The 21,008-nt window shown below is 42.6% G+C and overlaps 1 protein-coding gene and 1 long non-coding RNA gene across 2 annotated transcripts; one reads left to right on the plus strand and one right to left on the minus strand.

Annotated features, from left to right (window-relative positions):
* Positions 1-258: 258 nt before the first annotated feature.
* On the minus strand, positions 259-20,102 carry LOC121982112 (26S proteasome regulatory subunit 4 homolog). Its single transcript, XM_042535024.1, has 7 exons — positions 19,518-20,102; positions 17,404-17,649; positions 16,269-16,438; positions 15,964-16,180; positions 15,712-15,852; positions 14,657-14,768; positions 259-504 (listed from the first exon to the last, which is right to left on the minus strand). The coding sequence occupies exons 1-6, from the start codon at positions 19,995-19,997 to the stop codon at positions 14,685-14,687; spliced, it is 1,338 nt and encodes a 445-aa protein (XP_042390958.1). The 5' UTR covers positions 19,998-20,102; the 3' UTR covers positions 259-504; positions 14,657-14,684.
* Positions 11,219-11,650, plus strand: LOC121982121. The gene is made up of 3 exons (XR_006112006.1): positions 11,219-11,241; positions 11,329-11,394; positions 11,616-11,650. It is a non-coding gene; the product is annotated as an uncharacterized LOC121982121 (long non-coding RNA).
* Positions 20,103-21,008: the final 906 nt, after the last annotated feature.

The raw sequence follows: 21,008 nt of genomic DNA on the forward strand, positions 1-21,008 counted from the left end.
CAAAAAACATGTTCAACGAGTAATAGTCACGAACAAGTTATGGCTCTCGAATTTTCTAAAAAAACATTCACTTATTTAATTAGTTTTTAAGCCACCAAATTGGGTCGACCCATTTCTAAATAGCTGGAGTAACCTAATATTGCCGATATTTTAATTAAAAGAAGGAGAAACATGGTGCATCCAACCAAATATTTTAAATTTTCTCGAGGAACAAATTAATTTTTTCATGAATGATAAGCTTGCTCACGTACACGGCACTCAATGCAATTTGCACTTTCTTGAGTATTCAAACCAGACAAAGCATTGCTGTAGAAGATTTTTTGAAGTTTCGACGACAAATTCAAGCAAATATGTAAAATTAAATGCATAAGTTAATCCATACATCCAAATTTGCGTACAAATAAAAATACACAGGATTTAAAGTTCATTTGATAAAGGTATTGGAGGGAGATGAGAGATCCCTTGGAAACGACATTTCTCATGTGGGGAGGGAGTATCCTCTACCTGCAGCAGAAGAGATGAAATCAATGTGTTAAACTTCTTTGCAAAATGAGCCAACTGTTTGATTTCACTGAAGTCATGTTCTAGTAAAGAACGGAAGCTAACCTAGTTGAAAACAAATAACCAGACATCAAATACCATCTATTAACTAATAGCAAGAATCTCACCTAAAGGCAATGATCATAAATGGAGGCAAAAAAATGATTAAGCATACCGATATGCATAATACTATCATGACTCATGGTAGCCGCTAATTTAGTTCCTGATATATATCAATGTCAAATCTACTGAAGTAGCAAACAAGTCATGCTACACTTCATGTATGGTTAAACATACTATCAAAATCTACTAGCAAGATGATCTCATGTTAATGATGCCAAAACTGCAGAACGAGCAGCAGTTTATTGCTCATAGATTTTTTTTTTTAAAAAAAAAGCTAGTTGTTTTATAAAACACCCACAGTTTCTTGCTCATCATTTTATAAAAAAAAAAATATATAGCTAGTTGGCATAAAAAATCCACAGTTTCTAGTTCCAAGTTTGTTCATAATTTATTGCAAGTCAGTATAGAACATCCACTAAATATCACTTGATACACCTTGAGAAAAAGGTCGTGGCATATATGATGGCAATTGAAACAGCCAAACATCTCCTGCCTTCTATCCCCTTATGAGTTCTTTAGAGTAACTGGCACATAAATCGAAGGGCAGATCCTCTGGTCCACAAAAAAGTGGAACATGGGATGGACCACTTGTAATTGCGGCCGAATTATGGCCCTGATCCGACAACAATTGATTGTGATTCCTCCCTGGGTTCACCGTCCCCCCAAGTTATAGTTTACATGGGGACAAGTAGCTAGAGGCCGTCCGAAGGCTGCCGGCAGTGGGCAAGTCGCCAAGCAACCTGGTGCCGAGCGGGAATAACCTCCGGTCACCCATCCCGACCCAAACTATAACCTAGGGGGCGTTAAACCCAAAGAGGGATCGCAACCAATTGCGGCTGGATCACGGTCACGATCCGGCCGCAATTACAAGTGGTGCATCCCCTCGTCCACTTTTTTTGTAGACCAAGAGATCTGGGCTCCCTAAATCAAGACTAAGCTAATGAATATATTTCACTGGGGAAGCAGCTATCTGAGACCGACTTCATGCCAAGAAGGATAGTTTTTTTAGGTGAGTTGCCCTTGTTAGTTCTTTTGGGGGAGAGGATTCAACAACAAACACTGGTTCAGGACGGTATACAAACAAAGCTGATAAAGTGAAGGATGGTTGCCTACCGAACTGGTTGAAACAGACCATTTATGCATTGCCTTCTCGTCTCAGCACAAACCCATTCCCTCTCCTAAAGGGATAACAGGCCATCTTCATATTAATGAATCTACTACTGAATTCATAATCCAAACCTACTCCGGTTAAGGTCCACTGCATGGTAGTCATGCAGAAACACTATATCCGTATGAACTGAGCCAAAATCCCAACTATTAATTCTAAAGTCTGTACAACCAAAATAAAAAAATAAGGAGAAATAAATAGATTTATCTAGTTAACAAAAGAATGGTTAAGATTTTAGAATTGTGGTGAGTTTGGCTATTGTATTATTTATGAATCATAATAGACTAATTATTTGTTTAGTTACACAACGAACTCCAATATCAATTACTCCCTTATGGTGCTCATTCCTTATACCACTCCAAGAAATATGTACCCCTACACAATTACATTCTCCAAAATAGTTGGATGGGCTAAATGGACCTAGTAGGATGGTTAAATTAGGTGGTACAGGAAAGATGAACTTGAGTGAACTGAGTGAGCTAGATGGGTCAAATGGTTAACCAGACTTGGCAAAATGACAAGTCAGGCCGGGAAAGGTGTAAAATACCGGAAATAGGCGAATATTAATAAGGGAATTTTCCGGAATTTTTGGAAATTTTTCGGGAATTTTTCGGAGCTCGTATGGACGTGTTAACGGGGACAAGAACGGGGTCCGGAAAAGCCTATTTAGGCTACCCGATTTAAGCGAGGAAAAGATTATATTTATATATCCTTTTCCTTCTTATTTCTTTTCCCTTACTTTTGTCGCCGAACCCGAGCCGTCCCCGCACCCCTTCCTTCTTCTCCCCGACGCCGCCGCGCGGCTTCTCCTTCGGAGCCCTAACCGCCGAGCCGTTTTCCTTCTCCCTCCCTCGCGTATAAGCCTCGGCCATTATCTCTTCTTCCTTCCCGAGCGCGCACAACCTCTTCTTCTTCTTCTCCTCTGCCGACGCCGACTCTCTTCTGTTGTGCCCTAACGAGCCGCGAGCCATACTGCCGCTCTTCCTCGCCGCACACCGGGACCCCCTTCCTCCTCCCTGTCCAAGTGCCGGCCACCGCGACACCCATCTCCGGCCTGTGCCCTAGACTCAGCCCCCGACGCCACTGCCGGCACCGGTTTCTCAGCGTCGGCCGCCGTCGCCGTGCCCTAGCACCGCCGCCGACACATCCCCTCACCTCTTGCCGCCGGCCACAGACCGAGCAGTGCCGACCATCACTGGAGACTGCTTGTTTCCGTGCCCTAACACTGCCTTGCTGCCCTCTTTTGTGCTCTGGATCAGCAATCGGCCACTGCAGCCTCCCTTGTGCGCTGTTTGGTTGATCGCAGCCTAGCTCCTTGCCCTAAATCTGCCGAGCCCTAATTTGTTCTTCACTGCCGTGCCCTAGGTTTTCCCCTTGCTGGTGAGTGAGGTAAGCAGCTTACCTTTGTTGTTTCTTTGTATTTGATCACTGGTTGGATGCAGAAATAACTCACAGATGTGGTTGATTGATATCTAGGTTTGGTGTCAGCGGGATTAAGCTGTTGTTGGAGCTGAGGAATCTGATCATTATTCGTACACTTAGGTGAGCATGTTTAGTGAATTTGGTTGGGTTCCTATGGAGGATGTTCCATGCTGTATAATTTTGTATAGGGTATTAGGTTATATCTGGGTTAGATTTAATTTTGGGGTAGGCAATTGGTTATGTTAATTAGGGTTTTCCCTAATTTAGTCTCGTGGATTTTATTTAGCTATTTAAATTCTTATGAATTTTAGCTAAATAAAAATATATATATATTGATTGGTACAAGACATTGATTCGAGACGGTGTCTCGACGAGGGATCAATTTCGGATTGGACCTTTTCTATTGGAGGCGGGTACTTTTGACTTTTGTTGTCTTTGATATGCTTAGTAATGAAATTAACATGTTTCATTAATTATGTTTCTTATCTATTCCGGTTAATCACTACCCAAATCTTGGTACATGTTTGATTGATTGATTTGTTTTACATCCCATGTATACTTTACCTGTCTATACATGCTTATAGGGGGTAGTGATATGCCATGCTTGACCATGTTCAGGACCTAGGTTTTATACCTTCTGTATACCTTTGGATTGTTTTGGATTCGTTGACCTATGATGCACTTTTCTATATATATGGATTAGGTCAGGATGTTTATATGGTTATTGCCATGCATCATTTGCATGATTGCATGCTGTGCGATAGTCCGCTCCATTATTGCTGAGCACATCGCCAGTTACATGGATCTGCACACACCACCACTCATGGGTTAGTGGTCGATTCAGGCAGAGTGTGTTGCAGCAGGGACTCTGTTAGGCACCGTTGGTCCGCTCATGGGTAGTGTGACACAACGTGTTATCCGGCAGGATTCCTCCCGTCATCGTGTACCGGGAGTTAGAGCATTGTGCTCCCCATCTATGATTTGGGGTAGGAGGATAGGTGTACTCGACAAGATCCGTCCACTCGGTCACTCATCGGGAGTAGTGACGACAGAGTGTCACAGCCCTACCCACTCGGCCTCATTTTGTATGAGATGATCGACTAGCGTCGGGGTGACCAGGGCGCATCATTGGCATATGCATGATCATTTATTGTTTGTGTTTGTGGTTCTGCATTTATGCTGCGTATTGTTTGGATACCTATGTTTGACATACCATGATTCCTATACCACTCGGACTGTTTGACCTTATACTCGGGACCTGTTAGTTTCTCTTCTGTTTACTTCAGATGCATTTTTATCTTTCTTATCAGGAGACTGTACGCATGATTAGTGCTAGGTGTTGTTTCTTTACTTTGCATATCAATTGTACCTGCTGAGTGTTGGACTCACCCCGCCTCCATTGTTGTTATTTTCAGGTTGATGCTGTCAGGAGGGAGTTCCAGTCGCTAGTCCCCACTGCACGTAGTGCTACTCCTCTGCTGGTTTTTGAGTTGTTGTTTCATTCTAGCTTTTCGCTATCAGACTTTGTGTTAGTTTTATTTTGGACTTACATATGGATATTGTATGGAATCTTTCCGTTGGATGGACTTTTAGTATGATTTGGATTTACTCTACTACATGCCTGCCTGGACGGCAGAAGAGGTAAGAAAAATCGGATTTGGGCTTTACGAGTGTAGTTGAGTAGGGTTGATTTCGAGTCAGAGTATTACTATGTTGTTTATTTTTATTAACTGCGTGGTTGTGACAGCCAGAGGCTGAATACATATATAAACTGCGTGGTGATTGATTTTATTATTCCAGCCGCCTGTGGCTGAGTATTTAGTGCTTGTAGAAAATTTTTGATTGTCCGCCGTACAGGGGAGATGCTGCCGAAATTTTCTCGGACAGGGACTCCTCTGGGGCGTGACAATTTAGTGGTATCAGAGCACAGTTTTACGATCTTTTGTTTCGTATTTTGGATTTTTGAGATTTATCTGATACCAATTTATTTGGTATCAGAGCGGGTTATGATACCTGCTTTTGGTGTTCTGGAGATTTATCGGATACCGGTTGTTGGTATTCTGGATATTTGGGTTAGCCAGGTTTGCGAGTCAAACTGGGCATTATCGGATTTTCGATATGGTTATGTTTCGGATTTCCGTTTCGGATTTATTTGGATTTCCGGCGATATGTACGTTCGGAATTTTGAGGTTAAATTGGGGACTGGACAGCGACGGAACATCTCCAGACAGCAAATAGGTATGTTGTTATTTTATAGTTGTTATATTGGTAGTAATATCTGTAATTTAATTTAACAGATATGAGACGATCCACACGTATTCCTGCGAGACGTGGTGCTGGACGAACACGTGCGAGGACCACAGGATCTCTGGATATGCCAGATGCCCGTCAGTCAGGGACAGACTCAGGATGCAGCGGGAGCATCGGGCTCTCAAATCCCGATAGCTCCTGTAGAGATACCTATTTTGGCCACACCGACGGTATCCACGCCTACCCTGTTTACAGTACCATCAGGTGTACCATTGGCGTACCCGACATTTGCTCCGGAGCAGCCTACGACGTACTCGGCACCACCGCCACCTGGACCTAAAGTGTACCCGACACCAGTGGCACCTGTGCCCCCAGTGCCTACAGTAGCAGCAGCTGCTCCACATACGGTACCTTTTCCCACCGTACCTCCAGTTGCCACCACTTTTGTTCCCCAGACAGTACCACCGACGGCGTCCCGACACGATATTGTCATTGCCGAGCTAGGATTCCAGACCGGCCGAGTCGATGAAGACTCGTTTCACTCTTTTCATGGAGATCTCGATCCGAGTATGGCTCTGTCGTGGATAGAGACTATGGAGCAGACTTTCTTATACGGCTTGCTCGAGTGGGAGAAAGCTGGTTGCCTATCATTTACGGGATGAAGCAAATGCACGGTGGATTACTCGGCGTTATTATTGGTGAGCGCGTCGCATGGACCAGTTCGAGAGGCTTTTGAGCCGTTTCTTTCCATCTGTCGGATGGCTCGTAAGCGAGTTTTATGAGTCCGAGGCGAATAATCGCCGATGTGAGTATATCTGAATTCCTCCGGTTGCACAGTTTTGTCGAGTTAGTTGCGGAGGACAGAACTCGCGTAATGCAGTTTTCTACAGGATTGGATGGTTATCTGCGTATACAGCTTGCGGATTAGGGATTACATCTTACTCGATGCATTGAATCGAGCTTTGATGATAGAGTTAGCTCGGCGACGGCGTATCCGAGCAGGAAAAAGCATACGGTCGGACATCGAGCGAGTCCAGCAGACACAGCCGAGTAGTCGCAGCGGTCGGTCGAGTACTTGGGCGTCGTGAGCCTCAAATCGTGGCGGTCTTCTTGAGGCGTTCCGGTTTCTCGTGACCGCGAACCACCTTCGGTGATACTCATTGTTTGATGTGGATCCAGAGATCACCTCACCCCAGCTTGCTCTTTGGGACGATCGGTTTGCTTTTATTGCAACCTGGCACCAAAGCCGAGATTGTCGGTGAAGGCTCGGCCTGCAACGGAGGTCGGTCGAGGGATCTAGTCGGCCAGGCATACCGAGGAGGCGAAGCCCAATCTTCAGCGTCGGAGGCGGCTCCTCCGCGGCATTTGGCATGCTTGGGCAGGAGTACTCCAGTGCTTCAGTAGCACCCCAGTTTTGCTCCGGGACCTTATTATCACTCGAGGCGTGTCAGACTCGATCTCGGCCCGGTACATATCGATCACCATCCTCTCGGTCTTATCCGCACATAGTCCGGCGCCTCGATGTGAGTTTACGCCCGCGGCGATCGGCGATGTTACCACCTCCTCCGCCGAGGCCGGTCGTATTCATGCGATTACGGAGAGGATGCTCGGCGGGCAGCGGATCCGTTTTCCGCGATACGATTTCTATTTATGCATTCTCCGCTGATATTTGATTGATCTTGGTAGTTCGCATTCTTTTATATCCGTACTTTTATGCGGGAGATTGGTAGATTACCCTCTTTGTTAGGTTGCGGCGATTGATTGTCTCCCTACCGTCCGGTGATACTTTAGACGTCCCGGAGATCGAGGTTGCCGTTAGACTTTGGCAACATGATACTTACGGTAGATCTTCTAGTATTGGAGATGGTCGAGTTTGATGTCATTCTTGGCATGGATTGGTTGTCGATGTATCATGCTACCGTTGATTGCCAGACGGTGGTCACCTTCGGCCTTCGAACCAACCCTCGTGGAGTTTCACCGCATCGAGAGGACGGCATCTCGATTATTTCGGCGATTGCGCAGGCTGTCTCACTACTGTTATGGTTTTGTTGTCGTTGATCGATCGAGGGCGGTAGTAGTTCGCTCTCAAGCGTTCTGTTGTCGGAGTACCCGGATGTATTTCGGAGGGCGCGGTTTGCCTCGAAGGCGGTGGAGTTCGCTATTGAGTTGATTCCGGGAACCGACATCAAAGTTCCGTATCGTATGACACGAAAAGAGTTGAACGAGTGAAGGTTCAACTCCAGGAGACAGGAGATTCATTCGCCCTAGTGTTTCACCGTGGGGTTCTCCAGTATTTGTCAAGAAGAAAGACGGCACCGTGAGGTTATGTATTGACTACGGGCAGCTGAAGTGACCGTCGAAATAAATATCCATTACCACGGATTGAGGATTTGTTTGATCACCGGTACATCGTGTATTCTAAGATTGATGCGATCCGGATATCATCGGTGTCGAGATTCGGATATTCAAGATGACTTTCCGTACGGTCGGTCATTATGAGTTTTGGTAATGCCATTTGGGCTTACCAATGCCAGTGGTGTTTATGGACTTGATGAACCGTATTTTCGGAGTATCTGGATCGGTTTGTTATCGTTTTCATTGATGACATATTGGTCTACTCTCGTTCAGGAGGATCGCACGATATCTTCACACGATCTTGGAGATTCTTGACGACATCATTTGTCTGCAGTTCGCAAGTGTGCATTCAGCTATCCTCGATCGGTTTTAGGGACACGTGGTTTCTAGCGGTATTTGATTGATCCTCGAAGATCGAGGTCACCGGTTGGGAGCGACAAAGTCGATTCAGAGATTCGCGATTTTCTAGGATTGGCGGATATTACCGCGCGTTTTGTCGAGGACTTCTCGCGTATTGCTATGCCGTTGACACGTCTTACGGAAAGGCGTGAAGTTCGTATAGTCCGAGGATTGCGAGACCGGCTTCTGAAGCGGAGATTAGTGTCGGCTCCGGTTTTGGTTTTACCTTCGGAGATGATGGTTTGTACTTTACACCGACGTCTCTGAGCTGCGGCTGGCAGCACGGCCGAGTAGTCTCTTATGCTTCTCGTCATGAAGGAGCATGAGAAGAATTACCGATTCATGACACAGAGTTAGCTGCCATCATCTTTACTTGAAGCTATGGCGACATCATTTATATGGTATCACATTTGAGATTCTCATGATCATAAGAGTCTCGAATATATTTTCACCCGAAGGAGCTTAATCTTGACGGAGGAGATGGATGGAGTTCTGAAGGACTACGATTGTACCATTAGCTACCACAGGAAAGCTAATGTGGTTGCCGACTCAGGAAGTCCGGAAGGACTTTGGCTTGCCGGACTTGATCGCGGACTTGATTGAGTTTCTCGAGTTAGATCTTGAGGCGAGGACCGGCAGGCGGTATTCTTGTTACCATGGTTGCTCGATCGTCGATCGAGACGAGGATCAGAGGCAGTGCTAGTGATCAGCATTTGCGGTTTATTAGCGATCGAGATAGCTTCGGCAGCAGACCAATTTACGAGACGAGGAGGGTATCATATACTTCCGAGGTAGATTACCTCCTCCGGTCTTACAGGAGCTACTTGAGGCACACCGTTCTCGATTTGCGATCCATCCAGCTGGAACCCGTATGTATCGAGACTTGAGGCGTTTCTATTGGTGGAACAGCATGAAGAAAGACATCGCGGAGTTCGTAGCTAGGTGTCTTGTTTGTCGCCGGTGAAGGAGCACCAGAGACCTGCAGGTTACTTCACGGATTGCTATTCACGAGTGGAAGTGGGATCACATTACCATGGACTTTGTGGTAGGGTTGCGAGGACACATGGCGCGATTTGGATAATCGTTGATCGATTAACCAAATCCGCGCACTAGCGATTCGGAGGACTGATCCCTAGATCGATTAGCAGATTTGTATTGTCGAGATTATCGGACTACATGGTGTTCGTTGAGTATCATTTCGGATAGAGATCCACGGTTTACGTCTCGTTTACGCGAGTCTGCAGCGCCTTGGGCACACTCCGTTTGATCTGACTTTCCATCCCAGACGGATGGGCGGTCGAGGCGGACCATTCAGACTTTAGAGGACTGTTGAGATCATGTGTAATGGATTTGGAGGCGATTGGGAGGACCATCTGCCGTTGGTAGAGTTTGCCTACAACAACAGCTTCCATTCGGCTATTCAGATGGCACCGTTTGAGACGTTGTATGGTAGACCTTGTCGGACACCCGTCCTTTGGGATGAGGTTGGAGAGGCCCAGTTGTTGGGACCTCATAGAGTTCAGCAGGATGCAGAGTTGGTCCGTACTATCAGACGGAGGATGTCAGAGGCGCAGGACCGCCAAAAGAGTTATGCTGATCAGAGACACAGACCCCTAGCGTTCTCTATTGGTGACCATGTATTTCTGCGAGTTTCACCCACAAAAGGGGTGAAGAGATTTGACCTCAGATGCAAGCTAGCTCTGCGATATGTTGGACCTTTCCAGATCTTGGAGAGGATTGGAGTGGTAGCTTACTATCTAGCACTACCACCGTCCCTGTCAGGCGTTCACGATGTATTTCACGTATCGATGCTGAGGAGATACGTGCCTGATCCGACACATGTGCTGGCAGATATTCCAGTTCCAGTTCAGCCTAACATTACATATGAGGAGGTTCCGGTACGGATTCTCGACCAGAAAGAGCGTCAGTTGCGGAACAAGACTATCCGGCTCGTTAAAGTCGGATGGCAGCATCATTCGGACGAGGAGGCTACTTGGGAGCTCGAGGATACGATCCGAGCTCGATATCCCCATCTTTTCACTTGAGGTATGTGATTTAATTACCGTTCAGCATTTATACTCTATTATCTGTTACTAGTACTTGCTGATGGTAGATACTGAAATTTGGGGACCAAATTTTTATTAGTGGGGGAGAATGTAAAATATCGGAAATAGGCGAATATTAATAAGGGAATTTTCCGAAATTTTTGGAAATTTTACGGGAATTTTTCGGAGCTCGTATGGACGTGTTAACGGGGACAAGAACGGGGTCCGGAAAAGTCTATTTAGGCTACCCGATTTAAGCGAGGAAAAGATTATATTTATATATCCTTTTCCTTCTTATTTCTTTATTTCTTTTCCCTAGCTTTTGTCGCCGAACCCGAGCCGTCCCCGCACCCCTTCCTTCTTCTCCCCGACGCCGCCGCGCGGCTTCTCCTTCGGAGCCCTAACCGCCGAGCCGTTTTCCTTCTCCCTCCCTCGCGTATAAGCCTCGGCCATTATCTCTTCTTCCTTCCCGAGCGCGCACAACCTCTTCTTCTTCTTCTCCTCTGCCGACGCCGACTCTCTTCTGTTGTGCCCTAACGAGCCGCGAGCCATACTGCCGCTCTTCCTCGCCGCACACCGGGACCCCTTTCCTCCTCCCTGTCCAAGTGCCGGCCACCGCCAGCACCGACGCCACTGCCGGCACCGGTTTCTCAGCGTCGGTCGCCGTCGCCGTGCCCTAGCACCGCCGCCGACACATCCCCTCACCTCTTGCCGCCGGCCACAGACCGAGCAGTGCCGACCATCACTGGAGACTGCTTGTTTCCGTGCCCTAACACTGCCTTGCTGCCCTCTTTTGTGCTCTGGATCAGCAATCGGCCACTGCAGCCTCCCTTGTGCGCTGTTTGGTTGATCGTAGCCTAGCTCCTTGCCCTAAATCTGCAGAGCCCTAATTTGTTCTTCACTGTCGTGCCCTAGGTTTTCCCCTTGCTGGTGAGTGAGGTAAGCAGCTTACCTTTGTTGTTTCTTTGTATTTGATCACTGGTTGGATGCAGAAATAACTCACAGATGTGGTTGATTGATATCTAGGTTTGGTGTCAACGGGATTAAGCTGTTGTTGGAGCTGAGGAATCTGATCATTATTCGTACACTTAGGTGAGCATGTTTAGTGAATTTGGTTGGGTTCCTATGGAGGATGTTCCATGCTGTATAATTTTGTATAGGGTATTAGGTTATATCTGGGTTAGATTTAATTTTGGGGTAGGCAATTGGTTATGTTAATTATGGTTTTCCCAAATTTAGTCTCGTGGATTTTATTTAGCTATTTAAATTCTTATGAATTTTAGCTAAATAAAAATATATATTGATTGGTACAGGACATTGATTCGAGACGGTGTCTCGACGAGGGATCAATTTCAGATTGGACCTTTTCTATTGGAGGCGGGTACTTTTGACTTTTGTTGTCTTTGATATGCTTAGTAATGAAATTAACATGTTTCATTAATTATGTTTCTTATCTATTCCGGTTAATCACTACCCAAATCTTGGTACATGTTTGATTGGTTGATTTGTTTTACATCCCATGTATACCTTACCTGTCTATACATGCTTATAGGGGGTAGTGATATGCCATGCTTGACCATGTTCAGGACCTAGGTTTTATACCTTCTGTATACCTTTGGATTGTTTTGGATTCGTTGACCTATGATGCACTTTTCTATATATATGGATTAGGTCAGGATGTTTATATGGTTATTGCCATGCATCATTTGCATGATTGCATGCTGTGCGATAGTCAGCTCCATTATTGCTGAGCACATCGCCAGTTACATGGATCTGCACACACCACCACTCATGGGTTAGTGGTCGATTCAGGCAGATTGCAGCGAGGACTTTGTTAGGCACCGTTGGTCCGCTCGTGGGTAGTGTGACCTGACGTGTTATCCGTGATTCCTCCCGTCGTCGTGTCTGGGAGTTGAGGCATTGTGCTCCCCATCATGATTTGGGGTAGGAGGATAGGTGTACTCGACATCCCGTCCACTCGGTCACTCATCGAGAGTAGTGACAGAGTGCACGGTTGTCACACCCCTCCGGCCTCATTTTGTATGAGATGATCGACTAGCGTCGAGGGTGACCGGGGCATCATTGGCATCATGCATGATGCATTTATTGTTGTGTTTGTGGTTCGCGTTTATATCTGCGTATTGTTGGATACCTATGTTTGACATGCATATGATTCCTATACCACTCGGATTGTTTGACCTTATACTCGGGACCTGGTTAGTACAGATTCTCCTGTTTACTTCGGATGCATTTTATCTTTCTTATCAGGTACGCGTGATTAGTGCTAGGTGTTGTTTCTTTACTTTGTATCAATTGTACCTGCTGAGTGTTGGACTCACCCCGCCTCCATTGTTGTTATTTTCAGGTTGATGCTGTCAGGAGGGAGTTCCAGTCGCTAGTCCCCACTGCACGTAGTGCTACTCCTCTGCTGGTTTTTGAGTTGTTGTTTCATTCTAGCTTTTCGCTATCAGACTTTGTGTTAGTTTTGTTTTGGACTTACATATGGATATTGTATGGAATCTTTCCGTTGGATGGACTTTTAGTATGATTTGGATTTACTCTACTACATGCCTGCCTGGACGGAAGAAAAATTTGGGCTTTACGAGTGTAGTTGAGTAGGGTTGATTTCGAGTCAGAGTATTACTATGTTGTTTATTTTTATTAACTGCGTGGTTGTGACAGCCAGAGGCTGAATACATATATAAACTGCGTGGTGATTGATTTTATTTACTGTTGTTATTCCAGCCGCCTGTGGCTGAGGTATTTGTGAGATGTAGAAAAGTTTCAGATTGTCCACCGTACAGGGAAGATGCTGCCGAAATTTTCTCGGACATGGACTCCTCTGGGGCGTGACAAAAGGAGTTGGAAGTGCCAAGTAGCTCAAATGGAATAGGCAATTTGGGCAGGAAGGAATGTTCACAAAAAAATTTAGACAAAAAATTTGAACTGAGAATGGAACACTATGAAGCAAACTATGGCGTAGGCATTCTATATCTAATTTATTTCATTAGGTGAGCAAACCAAACTAACACATAATCCAATTGAATTTTTACTCTGAACAACTATTTCGTTTCTCAGTAATTTCATTTCATGCAACAAACTTGGTGCCAGTAAATTACTAGATATGTTAAGACATGAGGATAAATAGGTCATTGTCTTGTCACGGGGATACCATTCCTGATAGCCAGTGTGGATATTTCACAAAAGCCGAACCAATAAGATAAGCCTTCCAAAGATCTCACTAGCATAGGAAAATGTTGGTCAAGCAGCCACCTATGTTAACAACAAAAGAATAACGTGAGGACGAAAAAAAACACTTTAAGGTGATATTAAGACATGAGATGCCAATTTTCAGCAGTGCCTCAATGCTTCACTGACTATTCAAAGCTCTACATAGGCGGACAACCTAGGACACTCAGTTCTCAAGTGTAAGATAAATACCATTTTCTTATCACTCATCAGATACAAGTTTCCAAGGTTTTCATATGCCATAGCTAGGTTCTTTTAGTGTGGAAAGACGGCAAAAGTGGTGCCGAGCAATCCAAAAGGGAATTCATTGATTTCAAACACTATGCTCTCATCTTACTATACAATCAATAATAAACTTAGTTTCCACTGTCTAGATTGAACAAGAAGCAAAAACTGTATAGCAATCGATCATTTGCAGTTAATTTGACGTCTAATAGAGGATGCAACAACTACCATATAGTTTGTGCTTCTTGTTGCATCCTCTCTCGGACATCAAATTAACTATAGTTGGTCAACTAGTTAATTTAGCGTCTACTAGCAGCATGCTTAAATGCAACTTGGTCATGAAAAATCACCTAATTCACTACTAGCAAGGCCATAAAACCAAGCTATTCGTTAATAAAATTGCAAGGAACAAGATTAAAAGGGCAACACGGTTCATGAAGCTCCCACTAATGCGGGCTATCGGGGAAGGATCTATTTTACGCAACTTTACCCTCCTCTATAAGTGACTGTTTCCAAAACTCGAACCCGTGACATCTAGATCACATGACAACAATTTTACCGTTACGTCAAGGCTCCCCATTAGCAAGGTTAATACAAAAACAACAACTAAACCTTATCCCACTAGGTGGAATCCGCTTAAAAAGGCAGTCCGGTGCACGAAGCTCCCGTCATACGGGATCCCGTGAAATGATCCATTGTACACAGTCTTACCCTATTTTTTACAAGAGGTTGTTTCCAAGATTCAAACCCATGACCTTTTAGGTCACAAAGCAACAATTTTACCATTGTGCCAAAGCTCCCCTTCAAGTAACAAGGTTAATGAAAAAAAATTAATTAAAAGGCTACATTAGTTCAATAAAAATCAACAAATAAGACTAACCATCTTCCAGTCCAAGAGGACCAGTTGCTCACATGTAGAGTCCCTCTGGCACTCCTTCCTTCTTCTTAAACATTACCTTTTCTTTGGCCTTCTTGAAGTCTGCATGAGTAACCTGGGAACAGATGATTTTGCAATGTGTTACCAATGTATAGTTTGTATTACATATGACATTCACAAAGAAAGCAGATCTACATTTTTTTTTTGTAAGGCAAAACAAGAAATACGAGTTAGAGAAGGAGAGGATCCCTCAAACCACGAACACTATGAAGTATCTATTTGTACTTCAAAAACATGAGTGGAAAATACCAAGGAGAGGCAAGTTAGTTGTTCAAGTCAATCAGTAACACAAACCTTGCATGAAGGTAGCACAGACTAACGTTCAGAAACAAGCAAACATGTCAGACAGAGTTTCCAATAGTAACATTACAATTATACACTACGCCTCAACAATAAATGATTTCTACTTACATTAGAATCAACGTACAATAAAGATACACAAATATATAAATCCACAAAAAAATTAATGGAAGATTTCAGTTTTTACAAAATCATATTTCTTTACTTTCAAAGAGACAAGTCAACTAATTGAACCAGGAATTCCATGTAGGATGATGACAAGTCAACTTTCATGAACAGACCCACAGTTCAACCTTAATGGATTGATAAAAGCAAACAACTGAAGTATGCCCAAATTTGTTAATGAAAAACATATGATCATGTTCCACATGAACCACCATATTGAAACTACTAAATAACTCACCAGAATAAGTTGGAAGAAAAAAAAACATATGTAGTATTCTTTCTGAAACAAATCTCCAAAAGTAGCATTTACCAGTTATCTTTCATGATGATTAGGTTTTGAAAACATGGCTGGGAATAGAAGAAGAAAAAATCACAGTTTTTTTTTTTTGGAAATATATAGCATCTATTTTAACATGTAAATTAAAAAACACATACGAATGTGGAAAAATATTATCTGACAACATTATACTAAAAACATTCCTCCTACTTATCACTTTCAAGAGAAAAGAGCAATCATTAAAATCAACGCTTACCTTCATTCTACGCTCTCTTAAAGCTAGCAAACCAGCCTCAGTACAGATTGCTTTGATATCAGCTCCAGAAAATTCATCCTTTGTCATGACAAATTCTTCCAGGTTGACATCATCTGCCAGCGTCATTCTAGAAGTATGTATCTGAGAAATTGATAACAGAAAATCAGATAGTCCCAGAAATGGGACTGCATGCAGGAATAGGCATACTGCATTGAACCATAGCCCTATACTTAGTCATGAGAAATAACACACTTGAAAAATTCTCCTTCTTGTTTTAATATCTGGCAGTGGGAATTCGATCTTCCTATCTATCCGACCTGGACGGAGTAAGGCTGGATCCAGACTTTCAATTCTGTTGGTAGCAAGAATGACCTTAACATCACCCCTTGAGTCAAACCCATCTAACTGATTCAGCAACTCCAACATAGTCCTTTGTATTTCACGTTCACCACCAGAATGAGCATCATATCTAGAAACATGGCCAGAATTAAAACAAAAAAATCATCATCAATGCTTGTACTGAACAGAAGGGCAGATTTTAATTCCCATTTAAATACCTTTTGGTTCCAACTGCATCTATCTCATCGATGAACACTATTGAAGGAGAAAGGTCATCTGCAACTCTAAATAGTTCTCGAACAAGTTTCGGGCCATCACCCAAATATTTCTGAATTAACTCACTACCAACAACACGCAAGAAAGTTGCTGATGTTGAGTTAGCTACAGCCTGCAATTAGTAGATGATACTTAATGTGATGAAAGAGTTACAGAAGTTTTCAACAACATTATTAAAATGACTAAAAAATCTGCATTACCAAAAAGAAGGTGCACAAGAGTCCAATAATTTCAACAACCAAATTGACCATAAAGAGTGATATAAGTAGAATAAATTTTTTAATAGGTATAGATCTTGTACTAGGGCTTTATGGGATGTAATCTATCAGCAAGAAAGATAATTTCACACTAAAATGAGCCTCAAGTTTCTTTCCGTGAATAAACACCATCACAAATATATCAAAGAGAAATTCATAAGAAATGCATATTGGGCAATGAATAAGTACAGCCATGATTATACTCATTTCATAATCCTACTTTTACAAGTACTTTTAATCGTAGCAAAAGTTGACAGATATAACAATCACAGATAGGAAGGGAGCAATTTCCATGAAGGTGCCAACGGCAACAGCTCCTGTGAACTTTCTCTCTTTCCTCATGTTGCTAAGGTTCAACAGCTGCTCTCCGCCCTCTTTTTTCTTCTTCTTTGGCTCTGATTGATACCACAGTCAGCACGCCAACATGGTACCAATAAGCCAATTTGGAATGAAGCTTTAATCCATGATATCAATCCATTCAACTCATAAACAATGACAGACACAGGTTTGGCAAAGAGATAAATCCAGTCAATATGCAGATATAAGTACACAAAATTATTGGCATAAGTGGCTAACATAGACAAATGAGAAGAGACATGTGGATAGATCCAAGTAATGCAATATGACATGATAATTTGTGAGTCACAACAAAATAATATGATCTCTTGCCTTGGCAAGCAAAGTTTTACCAGTTCCAGGTTCAATATGGTAAAAATGACAAGCATAGCCAAAGAAATGAAAGAAAAAATGTATGAAGAGATCCAAGCAACAAAATGACATTATAACTCATGAGTCGCAGTAACACAATACAATCCCTCACCTTCGCGAGCAAAGTTTTACCAGTTCCAGGTTCCCCATATAGTATGACACCCTTCGGAGGCCTAATGCCAATATCTTCATATAGTTCAGGATGAGTCAGAGGAAGTTCAACAGCTTCTTTAATTTCTTGAATTTGTGAATCTAAGCCACCAATATCAGCATATGATTCCAAAGGTGCTTTTTCAACTTTCATGACAGAAACCATTGGATCAACTTCATCCTGAAGGAGACCAACAACTGATAGGACCTGCAGAAGGCATTCTAATTAAATTATCAAAAGATCCACAGGAAATATGATAATGTTAAATTGAATATTCAACTTATAAATCTGATAGCCTACCAATTTGAAACAGATCCTCGTTTTAAATAAAAGCAGACACAGTAGTGCAGTTGCAAATGTAATGGCAGCTATATCAACACTCACGTGAGAATTTTTGTTTGCAAATGGATGTGTGAACAGTTATATGAGAAACATAATAAATATTCTCTATATAATGCCACCATAAAATGAAAGACAAACATTTCTTTTAAAAATGTTTGTTTTTAGTTTTTACTCATCAATATTTCTCTACACCTTTTATAACATAATACCCAAGTATTGATCGAACACAAATAAAAATATTTACCACATATATATTTATATTTCCTATTATTTTATATTAATATTCTTTAACAAAGAATAAATAAAGGGATTATAATCACTTACAAAGAACTTAATCTAGCATATTTTGCACACGGCACATGAAAAGAACTTGTTACAAATGAAGTTTTTAATAAAACATAATAGTTTATTTAAATTATTATCTTAAATTAGATAGAGAATTTCATTTTCAAAATAGAACGTATTATGTGGTTATCAGTTAACAGCCTTAATTTCCAATAGTAATTGTGAAGTGTGTATGACACTTGATATGATATGTTGACTGAGTTGAAAGATCTCACAATCCTGAGTTTGCAGATTCTCTGCTGCCCTCAAAGAAAGTTATGTATTGTAAGTTATTTGTTTAAATAATCTAAATTAAGGACATAAGATATAGCAAAATACATAACATTAGTCAATCACTATGTTTATTAAATTAGGTTTAAAATTAATGACTCTCCTAATTTGATATACCAACTACTATGTTTTGTTTAAACTAGTTAGTTTTAAAAAATAATATTCTGTATTGTTTTACCAAGCCTAGAAGCAAGCATATGGGAAAAAGTGGAAGATGATCTTATCACTAAGAGCAACCCTAAATGTACCAGAAAAAGTGAAGTAAACGAAAGTAAACTATCTTGCTAGAGATGGACTAGATGCTAGCAGCTAGTTCACAGCTTGGATATAAGGAGAAGACAAATTTATAGTGATTGCAGAAAGAGACAATTCTAGGTGCTCGTTGTCGGTGAAGACCTGAAGTGAGGCCTGAATCCAACAGAGGGGGCTAAAAAAAAACAAAGTAATTTTGTCATTTTCTTTCCAACAGAAGAAGATGTTGCAATGACACAAACTATCTATCATTGAGTGTTGACCCAACAGTGCCAAAAAAGGAATAAAAATAAGAAAGAATAACCCATACTTCCAAGTTCCAACTTTAACATTCAGTATGCCTGGACACGAGAAAAGAGATTGATCCAAGGCCAGTTTAGTGAAGTTATGATTTTTAATTTCCTCCATCATTCAATCAAATAATTTAGCACCATTTAATGATATCACAGCAAAAAGAGCACCTGAATGAACCAAACAAGGAGCAAAGAATTAGCTATCCATTCAATAGCTGTAAACCTTTTGCCTAACGTAATATAAAGTAGTACAGTTTCTGAACAATATCGCTAGATAACCAGTCCAGAGATCTCGAATGTTTTGGAACAGGCTAAAAATTCTCTCCCACAACATCCAAACAACGACTGCTCAAGACCTCAAATCAGCATCCCAGCAAGTTCATGAAGATATACAGCTACAACATGTTAAATAGTTGCAGCTAGAAGGCTGAAAGGGGGCTGGAATATCCATAACAAGATAGCAGCCTCAAATTTCTCATAAAAAAAACAAAGGTTGGTGCCGATCTTACAAGGAAAAAAACATTGATGTCCCCAAAACCCTAAAATGGATAATAGATCAAGATAAAGACTAACCTTATTGTGCATAAGGATGGCACAGCCAGGTTCCAGCTGATCCTTGTCGACAAAAGAAAGGATGCTAACGTAATACTCCGGCCCGACGGACGAGGAGACGATGGCATGGTTCTCATCAATAAGCTCCTCGAGGTTCCCCACGCTCATGGGCGAACCCCGAAGGTCGTCCACCTTGGATCGGTCCTCCTCGTTCTTCTCCTCCTGGGGACGGAGACGTTCCTGGTTAGCAACGAACTCCTCCTCCATGAGGAGATAATCCTTGATGCGGTCGAGCTTGAGGAGGCGGAGGCGGCACTTCGAGAGGGGAGTGACGGTGGGAATTCGGGCAGCGGCATCAGGGCCTTTCTGCTTGCGCTGCTTGCGACCGACACGAGAGGGTGGCGCCGCTGGTTCGAACTTCTTGTCCTTCTTATCGCCGTCGTGCTTGCGATCGCCAGGGTGCCCCTGCTTCCCCATCCCACCGGGGGTTCCCTGACCCATGGATCCTAGGGTTTCGAAGATTCCGGCGGCCTTAGGAGGCGGAAAAGGCAACGGCGAAGCAAAACGAGATCGAAGGACCGACGACTGGCGTGAGGAAGGGGTAAAGGCAAATAAATAGCTGTCGTTTTATTTTAGAGACAACCTCAGGTTGGGCTATTTCGGGCCAAATTTGGGCCTATGTCTTGATCTTTCTCTCGTTTTACTAAGCAACAGAAGATGTGAAAAAGTCAAATGGGTTATGCTGAAACATTTTCAGTCCATTTCGGCACATAGACAAGGGCAGGTGAGGAAATTCATAATGCATAGATGAATATTGTAATTTGCACCGTCTGTTTATTTTTTCCCCCCTTTTTTTCAATTTAAAAATCAATTAAACTGAATTGAACCTGATTTTTACTATAAAATCCCGATGATCATGAAGTCCTCGAACGTGAAGTCTCATTCCGCAACATTACCCAGCAGGCTCATCTCCTCCTAGCTCACGCTCAAACCGCCTTTGAGCTTCATCTTTAGTTCGTCCTTTCTCTCGTTGCCTCCGAGTGGGATTCCATCTTCATCTCGCTACTACGAAGAGGTACCTCGCTGGCGTTGCCTAGTCGGCTACTCTCAAATTCCACCTTCATCTTCGACCCATCCTCTCCCACGTCGTGGGGGACAGATCCAAGAATTAAAAATGAGACTGGGCTGGGCTGGGCTGGGCTGGGCTGGCACTTTAAGCGGGGAAGGAATGAGCCGAATAAGAGGGAATTACATTTTTAATCTCGAAATCAATTAAATTGATTTTTTTTCCGAACTAATCGAATTGATCGATAGAACAGTAACAAATTAAATGTTCATCAATAAATTTAGTGGTTTACTCGATAAAAATTTATTTATATTTGTTTAATTTATATGAGATTAATTAAATAGATAAGTTTGAATAGCTTATTAATATTCGTAAAAAATTTTGAACAACGTTCATGAATAATATTCAAGAACAACGTTCGTGAATAATATTTACGAATCATGTTC

This window comes from Zingiber officinale, chromosome 1B (genome assembly GCF_018446385.1).
Source record: "Zingiber officinale cultivar Zhangliang chromosome 1B, Zo_v1.1, whole genome shotgun sequence".
NCBI lineage: Eukaryota > Viridiplantae > Streptophyta > Magnoliopsida > Zingiberales > Zingiberaceae > Zingiber > Zingiber officinale.

Coding starts and splice junctions, on each gene's coding strand:
- LOC121982112 (XM_042535024.1), bottom strand. CDS start 19,997: ATGGGTCAGGGAACCCCCGGTGGGATGGGGAAGCAGGGGCACCCTGGC. Junction 17,650..19,517: donor CCATCCTTATGCACAATAAG/GTTAGTCTTTAT, acceptor TGCCTTCTGCAG/GTCCTATCAGTTGTTGGTCT. Junction 16,181..16,268: donor GATGCAGTTGGAACCAAAAG/GTATTTAAATGG, acceptor CCATGTTTCTAG/ATATGATGCTCATTCTGGTG.